This window comes from Eucyclogobius newberryi, unplaced genomic scaffold (genome assembly GCF_026437365.1).
Source record: "Eucyclogobius newberryi isolate DKJ021-1_F unplaced genomic scaffold, fEucNew1.0.hap1 SCAF_16, whole genome shotgun sequence".
Taxonomy (NCBI): Eukaryota; Metazoa; Chordata; class Actinopteri; order Gobiiformes; family Gobiidae; genus Eucyclogobius; species Eucyclogobius newberryi.
The window spans coordinates 10,136,600-10,155,975 of NW_027315790.1; the positions used below are offsets into that span (position 1 = coordinate 10,136,600).

Genomic DNA, 19,376 nt, shown 5'->3' on the forward strand with positions numbered 1-19,376 from the left:
ATTGATCCACTAAACTAATAACAAGATTATTGGATCAATTGGCTTTAATAGTTAAATAATAATAATAACAAAAAGGCAAACTATTAAATACATTTGCTAATAAGGATGACTACTATGTGTGGTATTGATGTCATTATTTGACATAAATAAAGCTATAATTTAGCTTCAATGTATATCATATGCATTTATTTTGTATCATAATAGGATTAATGTGAAACTAGTGTGCAAAACTGTAATCATTTCAACCGTATTTCTTTCTATACCTTCTGCAACTTCGACAGCCACTAACACATCCCATGACAAGAAAGTCTGCCATCTACTGGGCTCACTGTACATGAATATGGCCATTTGGATCATAAACTGTATGACATGGACACGCAAACCTTACATTTGATTTTTAAATGCTTTCAATGTATTTCTATACAGAACATGTCATTTGCTTTGATGCTTTTGAAAAGGGGCAGACTTAGTTCTTAAAGAGAAAAAGTATATTGACAACGCTCTAAAGTTATTATAAAGGTATTTTTAGCATATCAGCTAAACAGAAAATAAAAGATTAAACGGCATATGGAAGGGCTGCTGCTTTAGACCCAAATCAATGACATATATTTTTTATAACACCCAAAATCACAAACCAACGACTTATTTGTAACTTTATGTTAATTTTAAAAGAAATTGTTCAACTTTGGCATTTTAAATGTCTTCATAAGTATTTTAACAATACAAAGCCTTAATAACACATTATCAAGCTGGCGCTGCAGCGGGGTTTGTGTTCTGTCTATACCCGGGGAGCAGGCGGTCTGCCCCGGTGTTACAGGCGGTGTAACGGCCAGAACACACGGCCACAGATGAAGGGCATACGGGAAATGGGTGCAGCTTTTGAACACGCACCCAGATGAGCAGCAGCACCCATGCAGCACCCCCATCTTCCTCTAACAGCCCCCTCCCTCCGCCCCGGCCCCCCTGCCCCTGCTCGAGGTGCATTGTGGGGAGGAAAGTCGCTGCCATTCGACCTCTGCGGGGCCTGCGCGGACGCAGCGAGAACCCTCAAACTCATTATGCCTTTAAAAGCTTTATTTATTTCCGCATAAGCTCCATACTCTCGCCAGGAGGGCCACAGCGGAGAAACGACGCGACGCCCGGCCGTCCCCATCGGGAAATACAGACTTTACACTTAAATTATTAGTTTTGGAGGCGCGTAGTGTGAAGAAAGTGCAGTTTGACATTTATTTGAGGTGGAAATGTCCGGGGAAAGAAACCGCAGGTCGCTTGCTTTCCGAGGAGGTGGAATGGCCGCGTTTGCGGGGTCCGGTGGCATCGGTAACAGCTGGGAGGCCCCGGGCTGTCAAGAACGACGTCTGAACGGGACCAGGCCGGACCAAGAGGAGGACGGGGACCTGGGGGCCAAAGGACCGTCACAGAAGAGAGTGGAGGGAGACAGTACGGAGCCCGAAGCCGAGGAGGAAGAAGAGGACCCGGAAGGGAGCAACTGGGCAGCGGGGATCCAAGCAGACAACCACCACCGTGAGGCGGAGGACGGCTCCGGGGAGCCGGGGAAGGGTCCCTGTAACACCCGCAGCCTGGAGACGAGAAGCGGCACAGAGTCCAGGAAATCTGGGGTCGAGATGAGACCGCAGACGCTGCTCCAGAGACACGCACTGTTTCACGCTTCATGGCTGCAAGAATTCCCCTGGCTCAAGTTCTGCCAAGAAACCGGACTAATGTCGTGTTCCTGGTGCCACAACATCGGCTCCAAGAACAGCGACGAGCTCGTCAAAGGCAGTCGCAGCTACAAGAGGGCCCTGCTGCTCCGACATCACCTGTCCTCGGAGCACGGCAGGAACGACCCCACCAAACAGGTACTTTTACCCATAGAACTGTGAATAGTTTAGGTAAACGCATATTACATCGTCAGTACCATTATTTATTGTGCTTTTGTAAATAATTTAGCCGTGTCTAATGTATTTTTATGTTCGTGTGTTCCACCGAAACCCCAACATATGCGAAAATAGACTACATAAGCCCCACAATCCCTTCTCTTGGCTAATTAGCCTTCTCAACCCTGCTAGCTTAAGCTAACTTAAGCTAACCACTAGCTTAGCCGGCTAGCTCTGCTGTAGCACTGCTGAGTGTGAGGCTAGCAGTCCATAAAGCTCGGGGAGAGCTAATGTGTAACGGAGTTAGTCAACAAGACACACACCCTGGAGCTTTTCTGTTCGAGTGGCACTTTATTTTCTCTATTTGCGTTTTGACTGCTGCTCCAAGAGGCTAAACATATCAGAATAAACCATATAATGCAGTCACTGTATGTTTGACACCTGCCTTTCACTGTATCACAGTTACTATTCGATTTAGCATGGCTCTCTGGTGTTTTACAGTCTATAATGATGAAGGATATGTTTTAATTTTTCTCTTCCTGACTGTACAGTTTTTGTTTTATCTGATCAGCAGTTGTCCAGAGGTTTAAAGCTCGCAAGAGGTCACACAATGGCAAGGTCTCGACCCTAACAGCCTTTGGGGAACCGCACCCCTGTCCCAACCCCCCGTCTGTTTGCCTGTGATTCTGCTCTGTAGGCTCGCAGTCTGGCCTGACCTCTGCTCCCCCCCTCCCTACCTTTGGGGCAGCTAAATTAGAGGCATTGTGCTAGATGACCCCCCAAAATCCATACATGGTGTCACTCGCAAGGCTGGACAAGAGGAGGAGAGCAAATGATGTTGCCTGGAGCCCCACAGCTTGCCAAACCCAGATGCAGCGCTCTTCAATAGGCTTGAATCAGGGAATTGGATGTCAGTAATGGGATGTCGCGGCATCACCTGACCCGGGACCCTGGGTATATCTGTAATAATGGGCCCTATTGTTTTTCCTTTGAGTCATATCTCATGATTAGAACCCCTTAGTTTGCCAGATACAATCTATGCTTGCAACTGTTTAACTTAATTCATTATCGTGCGATTGTTCATTCTTGAGGTTCTACTCTATAATGGGGTCAGTGTTGCCTATAAAACAGTCCCTGGCTTTTATTAGTTCATTTGTATTGCAGCATTGGTGTCTTGTCATGTGCTTATCAGTGTAGTTTGTATTCATTATGATTATTAGTATCAAAGGACAATGCTTACTTAAGTTCAGTCTACACTCAATTCAATTTTGTCAGCGGAGGCAAGGGCTGAACAGTTTTGGCAAAGTGTCAAATTTTTCGGACAAACATTGCAATTGGATATGAGTTTTTGTTTTTAACAGATTTTAGTTGAAAGTTATAAACTCATCCAGGAGCATCAACATTAGACTAAACTAATACAAGTGTCCTATGCATCTCATTGTTTGTAAAAGTCTTGTACGACAGGATATTTTGTTGTTTGCACTGTACTTAAGTACTTGCATCCTTGCGATTTGCTAATTGAGACCATTCAAATAGCATTTTCAATTCGATTGCGATGTGCAGTATCTCGCCGCTCTAGCTGAGGCTGTCAGAAGAGAGGCTGCTATTCGACGGTGATTTGTGAGCGAAGAGGATTGGCATACTACATTTAGTTCCATTCTTGGTACACGCAATCACTAATCAGCATGACTTAGTGATCTACCAACTTGCACACTTCTCTAATTGGTAAGGAGAGCTGTGGGAGTGGATTAGGGGCTTGGTGTGACTTTTTCCTAGCAACACGGACCCCAGACACTGAGCTGAGAGGTTACCAGGGCCAGGGTGTCGTACACCTAACGATACACGAAGCCCCCAAACTATTACTGCAGATTTCATTAGATATATTGCAGCATGGTAATATTGGCCCTTGTTGACTTGTTGATAACATGTAATGAACAAAAAGGTTACAACTTCACTAATGTAGAAGTGCATTCAGAGGGGCAATTAGAGTGTTACGATGCAATGTCTTGTTCTGTTCACCCATTCCTAACATTAGTCAGGCCTGTGCTGCATTCGTTAAAGCTAACTCGATTAGCTTTAGCACACCAGGGCAGCTGTAGTGAATGTGGGTATCTGCTCGGAGAAGGGGGCCGTTGTCCTAAATTCTTGAGACGTTGTCCTATTCTGACTCGCTACCCAAACTCTGAAATGAAGAAGATGAGCAGAGGTTAACACAATATATATCAGATCCAACGTGACCCCATGGTAATATTACAAGCGAAATCATTGTACTGTGTAACATTATACAGATGACATCTTTGCTCATCTTTAATGCATTCACACTGCATTGTAATTACATATTTATGCTAACTCATGCCGTCATTTCTATCGCCACTTTACTTTGCCTTCAGTTTCTCTACTCTTTGTCTTGTACTTTTGTAGAAATAAGCTTGTTTGACTTGGGTTGCAGATAACACAAAGGTTGCAGATACCCACAATCTTCCCATCTTTTCAGTCGCGTAGTCCAAACACATTAAGGGCCCGTCCCCCCAGAAAGGAAAGAGGAGCCGCCCTGTAGTGTTTGCTGCCTGTGAGATATATGGTGCGTTTATTGGGGGGGCACAGGTCAGTGGAACAGGGCGGGGTGCTCCAGTGGGAGAATTATCCCCTGGTTTCTTTTGCCCCCCCCCCCGTATGTCTCCTCCTCTGTCACAGCATTGTTGAGAGGCCAGGACGGTCTCGACTCGGTCCTCCCACACCTTGGGCCAAATGCACACTGTGGTATTGTTCCAGGCGGTGGGGACGGACTGGTTGGGTGAGGGTGGGATACAGTAGATGGGGCTCGGAGTGGAGACAGCCTCGAGGCAGGGCTGGTCATGTGAGTGTGTGTATGTGTGGAGACCGGAGAGGGGGGTGCAGCAGGGCGCCAGGCAACATGTGTGCATACAAGGTAAACAAAAAGTGTCTCTACTGTGTCATTATGTGGACGAGGACGGGGCCGTGTCACGTGATCTGAGACGAGCGTTAGGCCTGTCGCCATAATGACTATATCCACTCATCGTTCAATAAATGATGGATGGAACAACATGTTTTGGGCCTCAGTATTCATCGTGTGGAGGTTATCTTTGTGTCAGTGGAGAAAGGGTATAAGATTTGATCTGGAGAAGGTTGAATAATATACAATTGGAGATGAAGAGTTTCTCAAAGTGCGGGGTGTTGGAGAAATGTGCGCACATTACGGGTGACGGACGTGTTTTGAGCAACAGAAAAATGCCCAGTGCCAACACTGAGTTAGGAGGAGTGGGTCAGCCTGCCTCTGTGCCCCTCGTACATGTTTGGCCCTCCTCTGTTGTTGTTGTTGTTGTTGTTGTTGTTGTTGTTGTTGTTTTATGGCGGTTGGCATCCGAGTGTTGCATTACCGCCAGACTTTATTCCTCAGACATTTCGTAGTCCTCAGACTCTGTCGTAGTCCGTAAAAGTACTCCTCCCATTGCTTTGGTGTTACAAAGCCCATGGGGCCCTCCTCTGTTCCTTGAATGTAACTTTTGAACTTGCTCTGCTACTGACCGCTCATTTGACGGTACAAAGCATATGCGAAAAGAATGTGTGCATTTGATTCCTTTCTGCTTTGATCTCATGGCCTTTGAAGCGAATTAAACGTAAACGCAGAGGTACGAGTCGGCTCCGGCAGAACACCAACGGAGATGGCGGAGGAGAGTGGATCGGGGATGGAAGACGTTCTGGACGGCGTGGAGGAGCAGCCTTTTCTGCCTGCACGTGCCCGGAAACGTAAAAAGTCCCTTAGCTCGTCCGAGGGTTCTGGGAATGAGCAGCAGGATGAGGCTGAAGCTATTGATATCCGGGGTGAGAGCAGAGACTGTAAGGTGATCATAAAGCTTGCACAGGATAGTGCATCCTTTAAGGAGTGGAATTCAGTGGCATTGTCAAAGAGCCTAACTGTAGCTGTGGGAGTGATCAAGAGTGCGAGTGTCCTTAGAGATGGCTCGCTGCTGGTCGTGTGCAAGGACGCGGCTCAGCAACGGAAGGCGATTGGAACTAAACGTCTGGGTGGAAAGGACATTCTTGTGTCTAATGCTGAAAGAAACACGGTCAGAGGAGTTATCCTAGGTGTCCCTACGGCGACGTCTGTGGATGAAGTTAAGGAGAATTTGACTGGAGCTACGGTGGCGGACGCTAGGCGTTTGAAGGTGACCCGGTTTGGGGTAAGATGTGACAGCTTGTCGCTAATGGTAACACTTGAAGGGAGGTGCCTGCCTAGTAAGGTGTTCATTGGGTACATGTGCTATAGCGTCAGGCCATATGTTCCGCCGCCCCTGCGTTGCTTTAAGTGCCAGCGCTTTGGGCATATTGCAGCGGTAGGCAAAGATGTGGTAAATGTGCAGGAGATCATGAGTATGGGAAGTGTGACGTGGGTGCAAAACTGAAGTGCTGTAACTGTGGGGAAGAACATAGCTCTGCCTACGGGGGATGCAGGTTTAGCAAAAGAGCTGCTGAGGTGCAGAAAATAAAGGTCTCTCAAGGTATATCCTATGCAGATGCAGTCAAGAAAGTTTCAAGTAACGAGTTTAGAGTAAATACAGAGAGAGGAGCCAGCGCTGCTCCCAGCCAGGGCGAAATGAGAAAGGCCAGCGTGGCTCCCAAGAGGTGTCAAGGTTTCAAGAGTGGAGGTCCCAAGTGTGCAGGTTCCAGAATTAATGAGAATACCCTGGTTGTGGATAGAGAGGATTTTGTACTCTTTATGGTGGATGTTGTAAACTGTGCTGCTCAGACTCAAAGCAGAACTGAAAGGATCAGGATCATTGCTAAAGCTGCAGGGAGATTCCTTGGAACAAAGGAGCTTGATTGGGCAGATATAGAAAACAGGCTAAAGGCGCTAAATGGGAGTCGGAGTGATGGGGGTCTGCTTGTGGGGAGTCAGAGTGATCAGAGTGATCAGAGTGACGAGATGGGGGTGGGGGTGGTCTCCTGTCCTCGCCCAGTCTCGTAGACGCACGGCTACCAAGCAGCGACATCAGTAGACATATTAAAGCCTATAGAATGAAGCCTGAAGAATAAAGCTGTACGGTGGAAGCACCGAACGTCAAAGAAGGAGAGGAAGATGAAGAAGAGTCTCCCTGGAATAAAGCCGGTTGGTCTCTGAAACAACAACAACTATTCTAGTCACAAAGACATATCATGACCTCATGGGCTTTGTAACACCAAAGCAATGGAAGGAGTACTTTTACGGACTACGACAGAGTCTGAGGACTACGACAAAGTCTGAGGAATAAAGTCTGGCGGTAATGCAACACTTGGATGCCAACCGCCATAAAACAACAACAACAACAACCAACCGAGGAAGAACAACTTTTAGGACTACGACAAAGTCTGGGGAATAAAGTCTGGCGGTGATGCGACACTCGGCTGTCGACTGCCATAAAACAATAACAACAGCAACAACAGTCTAAGGAATAAAGTCTGGCGGTAATGCAACACTCGGATGCCAACCGCCATAAAACAACAACAACAACAACAACCAACCGAGGAGGAGTACTTTTACGGACTAAGGAATAAAGTCTGGCGGTAATGCAACACTCGGATGCCAACCGCCATACAACAACAACAACACCATCCGCCATAAAACACCAAAGAAGGAAAAATAATAAAGTCTAAGGCGTAAAACTACAGTAGGGTGGCAGTAATGTAATACTTGGATACCAACCGCCATAAAACACCAAAGAAGAAGAAGAAGTCGACCAAAGAAGAAGTCGACCAAAGAAGAAGTCGACCAAAGAAGAAGTCGACCAAAGAAGAAGTCGACCAAAGAAGAAGTCGACCAAAGAAGAAGTCGACCAAAGAAGAAGTCGACCAAAGAAGAAGTCGACCAAAGAAGAAGAAGTCGACCAAAGAAGAAGTCGACCAAAGAAGAAGTCGACCAAAGAAGAAGTCGACCAAAGAAGAAGTCGACCAAAGAAGAAGACGACCAAAGAAGAAGACGACCAAAGAAGAAGACGACCAAAGAAGAAGACGACCAAAGAAGAAGACGACCAAAGAAGAAGACGACCAAAGAAGAAGACGACCAAAGAAGAAGACGACCAAAGAAGAAGACGACCAAAGAAGAAGACGACCAAAGAAGAAGACGACCAAAGAAGAAGACGACCAAAGAAGAAGACGACCAAAGAAGAAGACGACCAAAGAAGAAGACGACCAAAGAAGAAGACGACCAAAGAAGAAGACCACCGAAGAAGAAGACCACCGAAGAAGAAGAAGAACACCACCGAAGAAGAAGAAGAACACCAAAGAAGAAGAAGTCTGACGCACAACCACAGTAGGTGGCGGTAATGTAACATTTGGATGGCAACTGCCATAAAACACAGAAGAAGACGACGACGTCTCCTTGAGACACCTGCGCTGTCCCAGAGGCTGTGAGGAGGCGTCGATACTGGGAGGCCTCTCCCAAGGCGGGCACGCCAGAAAAAGTTTGAGAAGCTTTGGGTTAATCAATAGTTATGATTTTTCAGGTCACAATATAATGGTAAGAACTAAAAAGTAATAACTGTTACTATTTTAGAAGTGAAATTAAGTCATTTCAATTCAATATTTAGTGAAATAGGTAGGCTTAATGTATCATGCTTCTTATGTGGCGGATCATATCACAATAACTTATTGTATTGTATTACATATATTACAGTAGCACATATAGAGTTTGTACATTTTGTTCACTGACGATGACAACGTTTTTCCTGATTCTGATATCCAAGTCTCACAAGTCTATTTGTTGCAGATCATGTTTTCTGAAGATACTGTACATTTAAATGCTTTATGGATGTTGCGTCAGTGGCATAAAGTAGGTTCAATATTATCCTTAATTGTGATATTTTCTGGTGCAATACATAGCACTGGTTAACCCTGTGACAGCCCCCGTGCCCCGCCTAAGGCCCAAAGTCACTGGGATAGGCTCCAGTCACTAGCAACCCACCAGCGAATGTGTGTATGTATGTATGTGTATATATGTATATATGTATATATGTATATATGTATATGTATGTATATATATATATATATATATATATATATACTTGAGGTTAATATTTTCTGCTGTGGTCCCCATATTATCTGGACGCTGCCTCGGAGCCTCTGTTTGGGCAGGTTTGGTGCCGGGAGCATCTGCTGTGCAGGTTCCAGCTGCACTAACACGTGGCACATCTGGAGAAAGGATGAGGCTGCTTCAGTACCAGGTCGTCCAAGTGCACACTCCCTCAGAGACGCACCTCACCAGCCCTCCACCACTTTCTAAAGCAACACTGTAGGAGTCAAAATGCTTTGTTGGAACATATTCATACATATATTTACACAAAATAAAATAAAAGGCTCTGTGCTGACACTAAAAACTATTTGTTAGCAAAATTGTAGTTTCAAGTGTGAACTATTTTCTTTTTCTCTTATTCTTTTTTGGCTTAACATTGGCAAATTGACACCCAAAATCTACTTGGTTGTTTCAGTTCAAAGCATGAGTTGAAATTATATAATCCAAGCAATGAAAGCAGCACTCAAACCCTGAGAGTCTGCATTAAAAGTGTTGTTTCTGCTGATTTATTCTGGTGTCCTGTCCACCTGACGACCTCCTCCAGAGGCTTTGAAGTGTATATCATGGTCTAATTTGTATCTCTCTGTGCTCGGCTCACCCACAGCAGTGGGCCTTTCTCTGACTGTGTAATAGGAGCGAGTCGTGAGTGCACAGGCCTTTCACAAAGACCTACAGTGAGTGGACAATGAGCCTGGGGGAGAACACGCAGCATTGTCAGGCTAAAATGGGGTGACCCGCTGCCTCTCTCGCTCCCCTGCTCCACATTCTCCTCCACCCGTCTTCTTCTCGCTCAAGGTCTCACTCGCCTCTCACTGGATTCTTTGTACTCGTCTTATCAGTGTTCTTTTTCGCATTTCTCATTGCAGCTATTCTGTCGCACACTTTTAAGAGACGAGTCTAAGCTTTGAGAATTCGCTTTTACACGTGCCATTATTTGTATTTTACATCTTGCCTTCATGTGGCAATAAAGGTCCCTCAGAATGAGTTTATAACATTAAGTTCATCTGTGCTCATTTTGGGAAAAATGTCCAGGGCAAGGCCAGTCTACTGGTCCGATAAAGTATAGTTAGGGAGTCATAATAACCAGAGATAAGTTAAGGAACACAGAGACCGGCGCCATTGTAAGATAGACCTTTTTAAGTGTCACAGCAACATGTTCTGTCAGAGACTTCATTAGTCAAACACATTTGGACATGTATGTTACAGAGAGGTTCTTCTCAGCTATGCCCCGTGTGGAGCATAGAAAGTATTGCAAGATTGAATGTAGGTCTCTGAGGCCGAGGGCGGCCGTGCTCCTATCCCCCTCTTATCTCATCTTTATTCTGTGTCTCTATATTCCATCTCATCCCTGGCCCTTGCTCTGGTCCAGCTGTGGCAGAGGCCGATAAGCCCCCCTACTATCCTCTGTGCGGGCTGCACAGAGCTGCAGTGTGCAGTGGGGGCGGGGGCTGGAGGGGACCTCAGAGAAATGGATTTAATCTGAATTAGTCGGCCTGAAACCCCAGCTGTGTACGTGTGGGCCGGTTTGTGTGTAGTCGAGATGGAGAGTGGGGGCAAAAATGCAGGGCTCGAGCAATGTGAATTATTCTGGATTAGGACATCTGCTCTGCAATTCTAAAATGAGCCAGAGATATATGCTTCTGCTGCGCGGGAGCATAAGCTCCCATGAGGCAGACTTCCACACACTGAGGCACATGCTTTTGGCATGTACAATATACATGCTACGCACAATCTGCTCTGATTAAATCTGATATCTGATTTAGTAAACAAATGTTCCCGTGGCTTTCTTCTGCTCGTTACCAGGCCCACCCCTGCCTTGTGCGGAGAGCGAGGCTCCTTCCACACCAGCTGTCCTCCAGTCTGTGGTCAGCTAAAGGACGTGCTAGTTTTACATGTATCATAAGTGCTGGAGGTCATAACAAACTATTGACACAAGGCCTTAAGTGATTGATCATCAGATTGAGTTAGGGTTAGTTGGGATGTGTGCTTGACACTGTTAAAACCCTCACATAGAGCAGTGTAATCCTACACAGAAAGGTAATGAGTCCTTTGTGCGCTCCCACATCCCCCATTGCTACAGAAGCTGTCAGACCAGTTTGGGCCTGTGACAGGTGCACTGTGGCCTCAGTGGGCCCTATGCGTGTGAGTTTGTTCTAAGTGTTTTTCTTCTCTCTCTGACAGGAGCTTGTGCGCACCTCTGAAAACACCAGCCCTTCAACTAACTGCTCAGAAGAAGACTATCGCGCCAAACCCAATGAGAACTCCTACTGTTACCAGCTGCTGCAGGAACTGGACAAGCAGCGAAAGAGTGGAATCCTGTGTGACGTCAGCATCGTGGTGTCGGGGCAGGTGTTCAGAGCACACAAGAACATCCTGGTGGCCGGGAGCCGCTACTTCAAGACCCTGTACTGTCTGACCAAGAGCGAGGGCCAGGACCACACCACGGTCACTCACCTGGACGTGGCTGCAGTGCAGGGCTTCTCTGTCATCCTCGACTTCCTCTACTCTGGCAACCTGCTGCTCACAAGCCAAAATGCCATCGAGGTCATGTCAGTGGCCAGTTACCTCCAGATGACAGAGGTTGTCCAGTCGTGCAGAGCGTTCATCAAAGACGCCCTGAACATCAGCATAAAGCAGGAGGCCCCAGACTCTGTTGTGGTGGACTATAACAAGAGGCAGACGGTGGCCAAAGAGGGACAAAGGGGACTGGACCGCAAGCCAAGCAACTTCTGGGCCACAAGCATCCTGTCCAAGCTGTCAATCAAGGCCAGCAACAGCCAGAGCAAAGAGGTATCTGAGGATGTGTGCAGTCGAGTGAAGGAGGAACCCAGTGATGTGGAGGTGAGTCTGGGGGAGGGCTGTGCCCTGGTGACCCCCGGAGCCTCTGGGAGCTGGGCCAACCGGAGCGACGGCTCACCCAACTCTGCAGAAACCAATGACAGCCGAGCGGTAGGCAATCAGACGCAGGTTTTCGTCTGGAACGAGCCGCTCACAGGGGGCGCTGCAGCAGCTCCCGCTGCACTTAAGAGGGAAGCAGCTGACGGGGCCGCAGGCAGTGGCCGCAGGAAAAAGCAGACCACCACGCGGCGATTTGTGTACAACTTTCCCCCAGAGCCTGAAGAGGGCTTTGATGAAGGCATGTTCGTCCAGCCATCCGCCTCCTACCCCCGAGAGGACCTCTCCTCCCTCTCGGAAAATGCAGGTAAGAAATGCATAAGATTGGTCTTCTACTATAGACTGTTCAGGAGGAGTGTTCAAGATGGCGGTCTGTCAAACAAACTCAACTGACACCTGTCACCCTTAGGACGCAGTGCTGCAAAGAAACCTGACAACAAATACTGTTCATTCATTAATTGGTCTAAAATGAGATTTTTCAGCACTTTTCTTGCCCATTTCAATGACTATTTCCTTCTTTCTGCTCTAGCAGATCCCTGTGTTCTTTGCCATGAGTCATGCTCGTACCTCTCGGTCCACACTGCTCCCTGCTCTGGACCCATTAGGCTCAGCTCCTCATAATGATATCTCTGCTGTATTAAGTGGAGTGTGGGGGAGGTGGGGGAGTGAGAGGGCGCTCTAATGCAGGATAATGAAGAAAGGGGAGACGGCTCTCCCTCAGGCCTCTCCCTAAAAGCAGCCCAATGCTCTTAGTGCCTTTGCTCCTCTGCACCAGTGTAACGTGTGCACATCCACGCACCGCCATAGCTCAGTGTGTTTAACACTCCTACTCTCCTCTTCATGGAACTTATTTGTGTCTTCAGATGTTCATGAATGTAACATTTCCAAATAAAGACATAGTTTAGACTGGACAGTGGACACTAAGTCATAGTAAAAGGGTTGAAGACTGGTGTTTAACTCTAAATTATATTTTTAACTTCAGTAGATCCTCTAACTGCTGACTTAAAGCGTCTCTGACATTTCAGTGGTAAATAAAGATTTTTCCATATTTTATGCTCCACTAGTAAGTGTACTTCATCCCATTTGCTACTCTGCAATGGAACAGTGGAAACATCAGTTTTACTAGTGTGTGGCAGAAATGAGAAACTTCCTCACAGTATTGCATTTGTTGATTCTAAGCGTCACTGTCGGTCTTAAGACTGCGCTAGTCCTCAAACTAAACTGAGCAGTAATATCACAGTAGATGTTCTCGCATGACTGTGCTGTGTTGGCCCCGCACTGCTTTTGTAGCCAGTAAATAGTTGGTTTCTCTCCAAACAGATGCTGGGCCCGTTTTAGACGGGGCAGAGCAGGTACATTGTATTTGCATACAGACTGTCAGTTAAACCACACACAAGAACTATACGCCCCCAGCCCAAAGAGAACTGTACGCCCCCAGCCCAAAGAGAACTATATGCCCCCAGCTCAAAGAGAACTATACGCCCCCAGCTCAAAGAGAACTGTACGCCCCCAGCCCAAAGAGAACTATACGCCCCCAGCCCAAAGAGAACTATACGCCCCCAGCTCAAATAGGAGCACAGCCTCTCCTAATCCACTCCAATACACCGGGTCTGTTCTCACCATTTCACTGCACTGAGGGGCTTGCGGTGAGGCGCGCTGAGCCGCACTGAGGGGCTCGCGGTGAGCCGCACTGAGGGGCTCGCGGTGAGCCGCACTGAGGGGCTCGCGGTGAGCCGCACTGAGGGGCTCGCGGTGAGCCGCACTGAGGGGCTCGCGGTGAGCCGCACTGAAGGGCTCGCGGTGAGGCGCACTGAGGTGCTCGCCGTGAGGCGTCTGGTGAAGAGGGCAACCAGAGGCTGTGATGCTGCAGAAGGTGCAGGTGCAGCTAGTGTGAGTGTAAGCCGAGCTCTGAGGCTGGACTGGTCTGATTAACCCCTTCCAGTGGTGCTTACATACTGTAGGTCGAGGGCGGGGGTCGGCTGTTTGCTCATGTTGTTGGCTTCCATTGTGTGTGCTTGTGCGTGTGCGCCAAAGGGGTTAGTTTATGTACACAAAACAATGTGAGGTGTCCAACCCCCACTATCAACCATCTCTCATCTTTCTCTCAATTTGTTCCCTCCCTCTTTTCCAGAACTGGCCAATCAGATCCAGTACAGCATCATCCAAGACATACAACCAGGGGAGACCTGGGAGAATGGTAATGTCTGAACAACATATTCTATAAACATTGATTTAGTGATGCAAAGGTGTTGCCACAAAGATCTAGAAAACACTGGATATGTTTGTTATTTGAGTTTATTTGCAAAATCGGACTATAATCTGATATCAAGTGTCCAGCATGTAACGCACGCACACACACACACACACACACACACACACACACTTCTTTTAGTGAATCCACAGGTGACCTGTTTCTCATCAGCCTCTTTCCCATAGCAACCACCCTGACAACGCTTGTGTTGTTCTGTTTGTTAAACAAAAGGCCAGGCCCTGTTCCCCTCTCCACAGCCAAATGAGCTCTCAGCTCTTCTCAAAATCAATAGGTTGCTTGTTGGAAAACTGCCAGCCGTCCGCTACAGCTTGTTGGCATAAATATGTCCAAATGGAACGGTTGTTAATAAATTACTAATTCTGATTGGAAATGGGCAGGCTGCAAAGAAAACTGAAGCTAGACATTTTACTCTAGTTATTAATATCCGTACATTCACTGTGATACTAGTTCATGATTGCTCCTCACAGCATTTGCCTGTTTAAAGAAGTCGATCTCTATTACTGTGGCTGATAACGATACTTACCCAGAATCCGTTACAAAACTTGTCCAAGGTTGTAGCAACATTCAGTTTGGACTTTTTGTCTTACTCTCTGCTGTGTGTTTCTCAGGCGAGTCGTCACATCTAGCCCTCAACAAGCTCAAGTGCCCCCACTGTAACTACATTGCTAAGCACCGACGCACGCTCAAGAGGCACCTGATCATCCACTCAGGTGTGCGCTCCTTCAGCTGCGACATCTGCGGCAAACTGTTCACCCGCCGCGAGCACGTCAAGAGACATTCCCTGGTGAGGCTTCAGGTTTGAACGCTCCAGCAGCAGCCGCGCCTCAGTGCGTGTGACACGTTTGAGTCAAAGAACTGGGTTCAAGAGCAGAATCATGTACATAAAGTCATGTTGCGCCAGTACCCCATGGCCTGGCTTTAAATACAGAATCAACATAGTTAATTTAGACATTTGCTTTAGGGTTTCAACTATTATTTTGATAATTGATTAATTTTGCGATGATTCTATTAATGAATTGATTACTTTAGTTCATTTTCCCATTAGTTGTTTAAAACCACATTGGGAAAAATGTGCAATGAGCTCAGAGTGCACTGTAAAACAGAGAGAGATTTATACTCAATTGTATCAAGACGAGGCTGAAAGTGTTGATCAAATGTACTTTCAGATAAAATACACTTTTCATCAGGACACACAATTGTACACATTTCCTGTGTCATTTTGCTGTGATTACTGCGTCCCCTGGGGCGTAGAGAGATGAGCTCTCTGCACATGGCCACTGTTGGAGTTTGTGTGTAAACTGGTTAATGAATATTTGATTATTAAGTGAAATATTCGTCAGCTAACGATTACGATTAATCTTGTTAAACTTTTTTCAGTCCTAATTTGCTTTTTTACAAAGCTACTTCTTTGGGCTCACAATAAACCTAAGGATGTAAATGTCTGATGTCCAGTGGCGGCTGGTGGTACAAATTATAAGGGGGGCTATTTGACATGACCGTGTTTTTGTTTTTTTTAAATGTCCAAAATAGAATTTTTTTAATATTGACTGTATGGGTACATATTTTAAATACACATTTACAACTGAATTAATTGAGTAAACACACTTTATTTCCACTTTTGTTAATGATAAGTTAGAACTAAAAAAAACTGCGTGTTTGTTTGTCATGGTAACGTAGCATGGGGTTTGACACATGTCACATGTCTCGGATTGATACGAAATCAGCCACTTTCAACCCGAATAAAGCCAGCAAACAGTTGAGCAGCTCATTTTGAGTCGTTTTGGACGTACCTTTTGTACAGTGACGTCTGTAGATGCAGTTTTAAGACGTAAACACGGAAAACACGGCGTGTGTGCTTTTCTTGTGTTTTCTTATGTAAACGGCTCCGTGCATTTAAAGCGTTGTTACTGTAGTTCAATTTATACTTTCAACAGTTTCTAAAGTTAAGTCTGTGTTCTGGTACATGACCATCAGAGGGTGCTCAAGGTCAGGTGGAAAATTGACCAACATGAGGGAAAAACTAGAAAACAAGAATGGTGGTGCCTACAGCAGTTTTTAGACCACATTTGATGGAAAAGAACCAAGAAAACGTACAGATCTGTGTTCACTACTGCCCCCGGTGGTCAGCACATATACAGATCTGTGTTCACCACTGCCCTGATCTGTTGCTATGCATCCATAATGGGTGCACATACACATATAGGGACAACACAGAGGACGGACAGAAGCCTCTGGAATGCAGAGCGTACATGAGCCTTAACTCCGTCCTGTCTGTCCTGCAGGTGCACAAGAAGGACAAGAAGTACAAGTGCATGGTGTGTAAGAAGATCTTCATGCTGGCAGCCAGCGTGGGCATCCGGCACGGCTCGCGGCGCTACGGCGTGTGCGCCGACTGTGCCGACTCTCACCAGGCCACGCAGGAGGGTCTGGAGGCCATGGAGGGCATGGAGTTCCCCCGCGACGAAGACTTTGACGGAGAAGATGACCTGGAGGGGGAGGAGCCTACTGACAATGACCAATCAAACTGGGGCCACACTGGCGTTACCCTTGAGGAGGACTAGTTTTAGTAAGCTTAATGACAAAGTGAAATAAGTTGATGTTTAATATATGTAAACATAAACTAGCTGTAAACAATCAAGTACAAAGTGCTATCAAACCTTTAGTCACTTAATTGTGCAAGATAAAAATTACAAAGATATGAATCTAAGAAGCTTTGGCTAGAGATGTACAGGAAATATTATTGAGCATCCAACTCTGGGCCCAACGTCCACAAGAGAAAGAATCAAAAAACAAATGATAAATGAATCAGGTTGGTTATGGTGATGTATTTTGTATTTTATTTTTCCTGTTCTATTCTGAGTTGGGGCGGGTGCTGATGTAGTTTTTGAGTTGGGCTAGGCCAATCATCTAAAAGAGAGACATGTTAATTATTTAATTTATGAAGAGGTTTTTATGGTCTTATCAGATGCTCTTGTTTGTCTGTGTTTGTCTGTAGCGGAGCCGTGTGCAGCGGCTCTCAGTCTTCTGCTTGGTGCTTGTAGAACGGCACAGAGAAGAAAGATGGGCTCTGTACATCTGTTTAAATGCGCTAAATGTTGTTGTTATATTCTATTTTTTTGTTTCTATTTTACTTTTCTTTCCCTGCACAAATCTTGGAACCAAAAAAATCTGTTTTGTGACTAATGATTCCCAGCCATATTTATGATTAATTTAAGAGGGCTGTGATCTTGTGCCAAACAGACCGCACACCAAGATTTTGCAGGAGATTTAAAAAAAAAAAAAAAAACAACTACTGAACACGCTTAAAGAAAATGTGTATAAAAAAGTGGACAAGGGGAAATGTTAATGCTAGCTTTATACAAATCACAGCGTCACAGTAACACTTTAATATTAAACAAAAGCATTTGACTCACTTAAAGCTTGAATTTTTGCCAAATGATGAAACGTTTGGTGCTGTAATGCTTGTCGCAGAATACTGGACCTATAGACTATATATGAGGAGACTCAGTTATATGTAATGTAATCAGCTTCTACACTGTTTGCTACAGCGACTATCAGGTATGCCTCGCCATTGTTTATTAAGCTTTTATTTAACGCACACACAGACACATACCATTTTTTTAAAAGTCTACCGGCAGTACTTGGAAAAGGACCTAACACCATCCGTTTATGGTTTGGTACAGAGTTATGTTTTGAATCACTTGAACGTTGCTTGTCAGAAAGGGGCGGGGCACAATGTCTTTCCAGTTTCAAAGAACTCCATGTTAAAAACCAAAACTGTTTTAATTTGTTGATTTGTTTGATTTGCTGTAGGTCTGCCAGGCGCAGTTACACTTTGTTCCATGTGAAGTGTATGGCGCCTCATAGACATGCACTTACTTTTGCGAGAATCATCTTGTATTTTATTTTATTTTCCGCCCCCTAAAGCGGGTCTGAAAGGAACTATATGAAACTGTTGTCTTTTTCTTCCAATGCGCAATTTTTTATCCATTTTTTTTGTTTGTTATTTAACATTATATATATATATATATTGACTCCAAAATGCAATCAAGACTGTTAATAATTTCTATTTGTCCAACCAAATTTGTGTTTTTAATTATTGTTCTAATGTACAAGAAGAAGCCAGGTTGCATAGTGTAGAAACTCCTTGCTCGTGTCTGTAATTGTTAAGATTTGTCAATGTTTTTATGCTACAGAATCACTCACTTTACTTAGACAATGTTTTTAATGATTTTCCACAGATCTTTCCTCTTTTTGATTTCGTTAAGCACATATTTTGTACAGAAAATAAGGATTGTTTGCGGGTTAATGTGGAACAGCAGTATCTGTTCTTATGCAGTGGAGGATGTACTAAGTGCTAATGCTACAAACGTGTGACTTCCCTTTACTCTTAGTGGGAGACATTTCTATTGACGTCTTCATCCTCATCGTGTCACTTTTACCTTCAAATCACTGTGGGCTTATAGGCTTATATTATATATGTTCAGACTATATAAGAAGAATATATATATATAAATATATATATATGAAGATTATATTATTTAACTATAGTGAGTTTAAAGGAACGCTTTGGCTCCACAAATCTCTACGTCAAGGTTAAGTTGTATCTGTCCACGCTGCGTGCTTGTTGACCACCATCCTGTTCTGTTTGTTCTTTTGATACTACTTCCCATACTGATTTAACTGTAATGAATGAAACTTCAAAGTACCATGTATCATTTTTACAATATTATGCTGTATTTGTTATACGGACAAAAAGAAAACTCAAACACTACAGATGTAAAAGCAGAGGTTTTTCCCCGGCTGTATTTTTTTACGCTGTTTTTTCGCAGATAAAGGTTGTATTTTTCAATTGTCTCGAACATAAACAGTGATGCAAAACGTCGGGCCTTGCCTCAGTGCCCTCCGAACACAGATTCAGGTTACTCTTTTTACGTTTTTATCAAAGGTTTTCAAAGATGGAACTACATTCTCCTTTTTTCTGTCTGAATTGTACTACTGTTCCTCTAAACTACATTTTAAGAATAAAACTTTGATATTGCTTTAAACTTAAGTCTGTCTTTTTTGTTTATTTTTTACTTCTACTACTACTACTACTGTTCTTGCATCATAGATACTGAATCAGAGAATATTTGTGAGGAGATTAGCATGCTACGTCCCATTTGCTCCTTATCTGTAATGGTTTATCTTTCGTTGGGTAAAAATGTACTCTTTCAGGACATTTTGTTGATACTACAGTGATTCCAAAAATTCAGCATCAAGACCA

General features: G+C 44.9%; 1 protein-coding gene across 1 annotated transcript; it reads left to right on the forward strand.

Annotated features, from left to right (window-relative positions):
* Positions 1–934: 934 nt before the first annotated feature.
* On the forward strand, positions 935–19,158 carry zbtb10 (zinc finger and BTB domain containing 10). The gene is made up of 5 exons (XM_072447407.1): positions 935–1,859; positions 11,125–12,145; positions 13,970–14,035; positions 14,719–14,894; positions 16,393–19,158. The coding sequence occupies exons 1-5, from the start codon at positions 1,242–1,244 to the stop codon at positions 16,669–16,671; spliced, it is 2,160 nt and encodes a 719-aa protein (XP_072303508.1). The 5' UTR covers positions 935–1,241; the 3' UTR covers positions 16,672–19,158.
* The last annotated feature ends 218 nt before the right edge of the window (positions 19,159–19,376 follow it).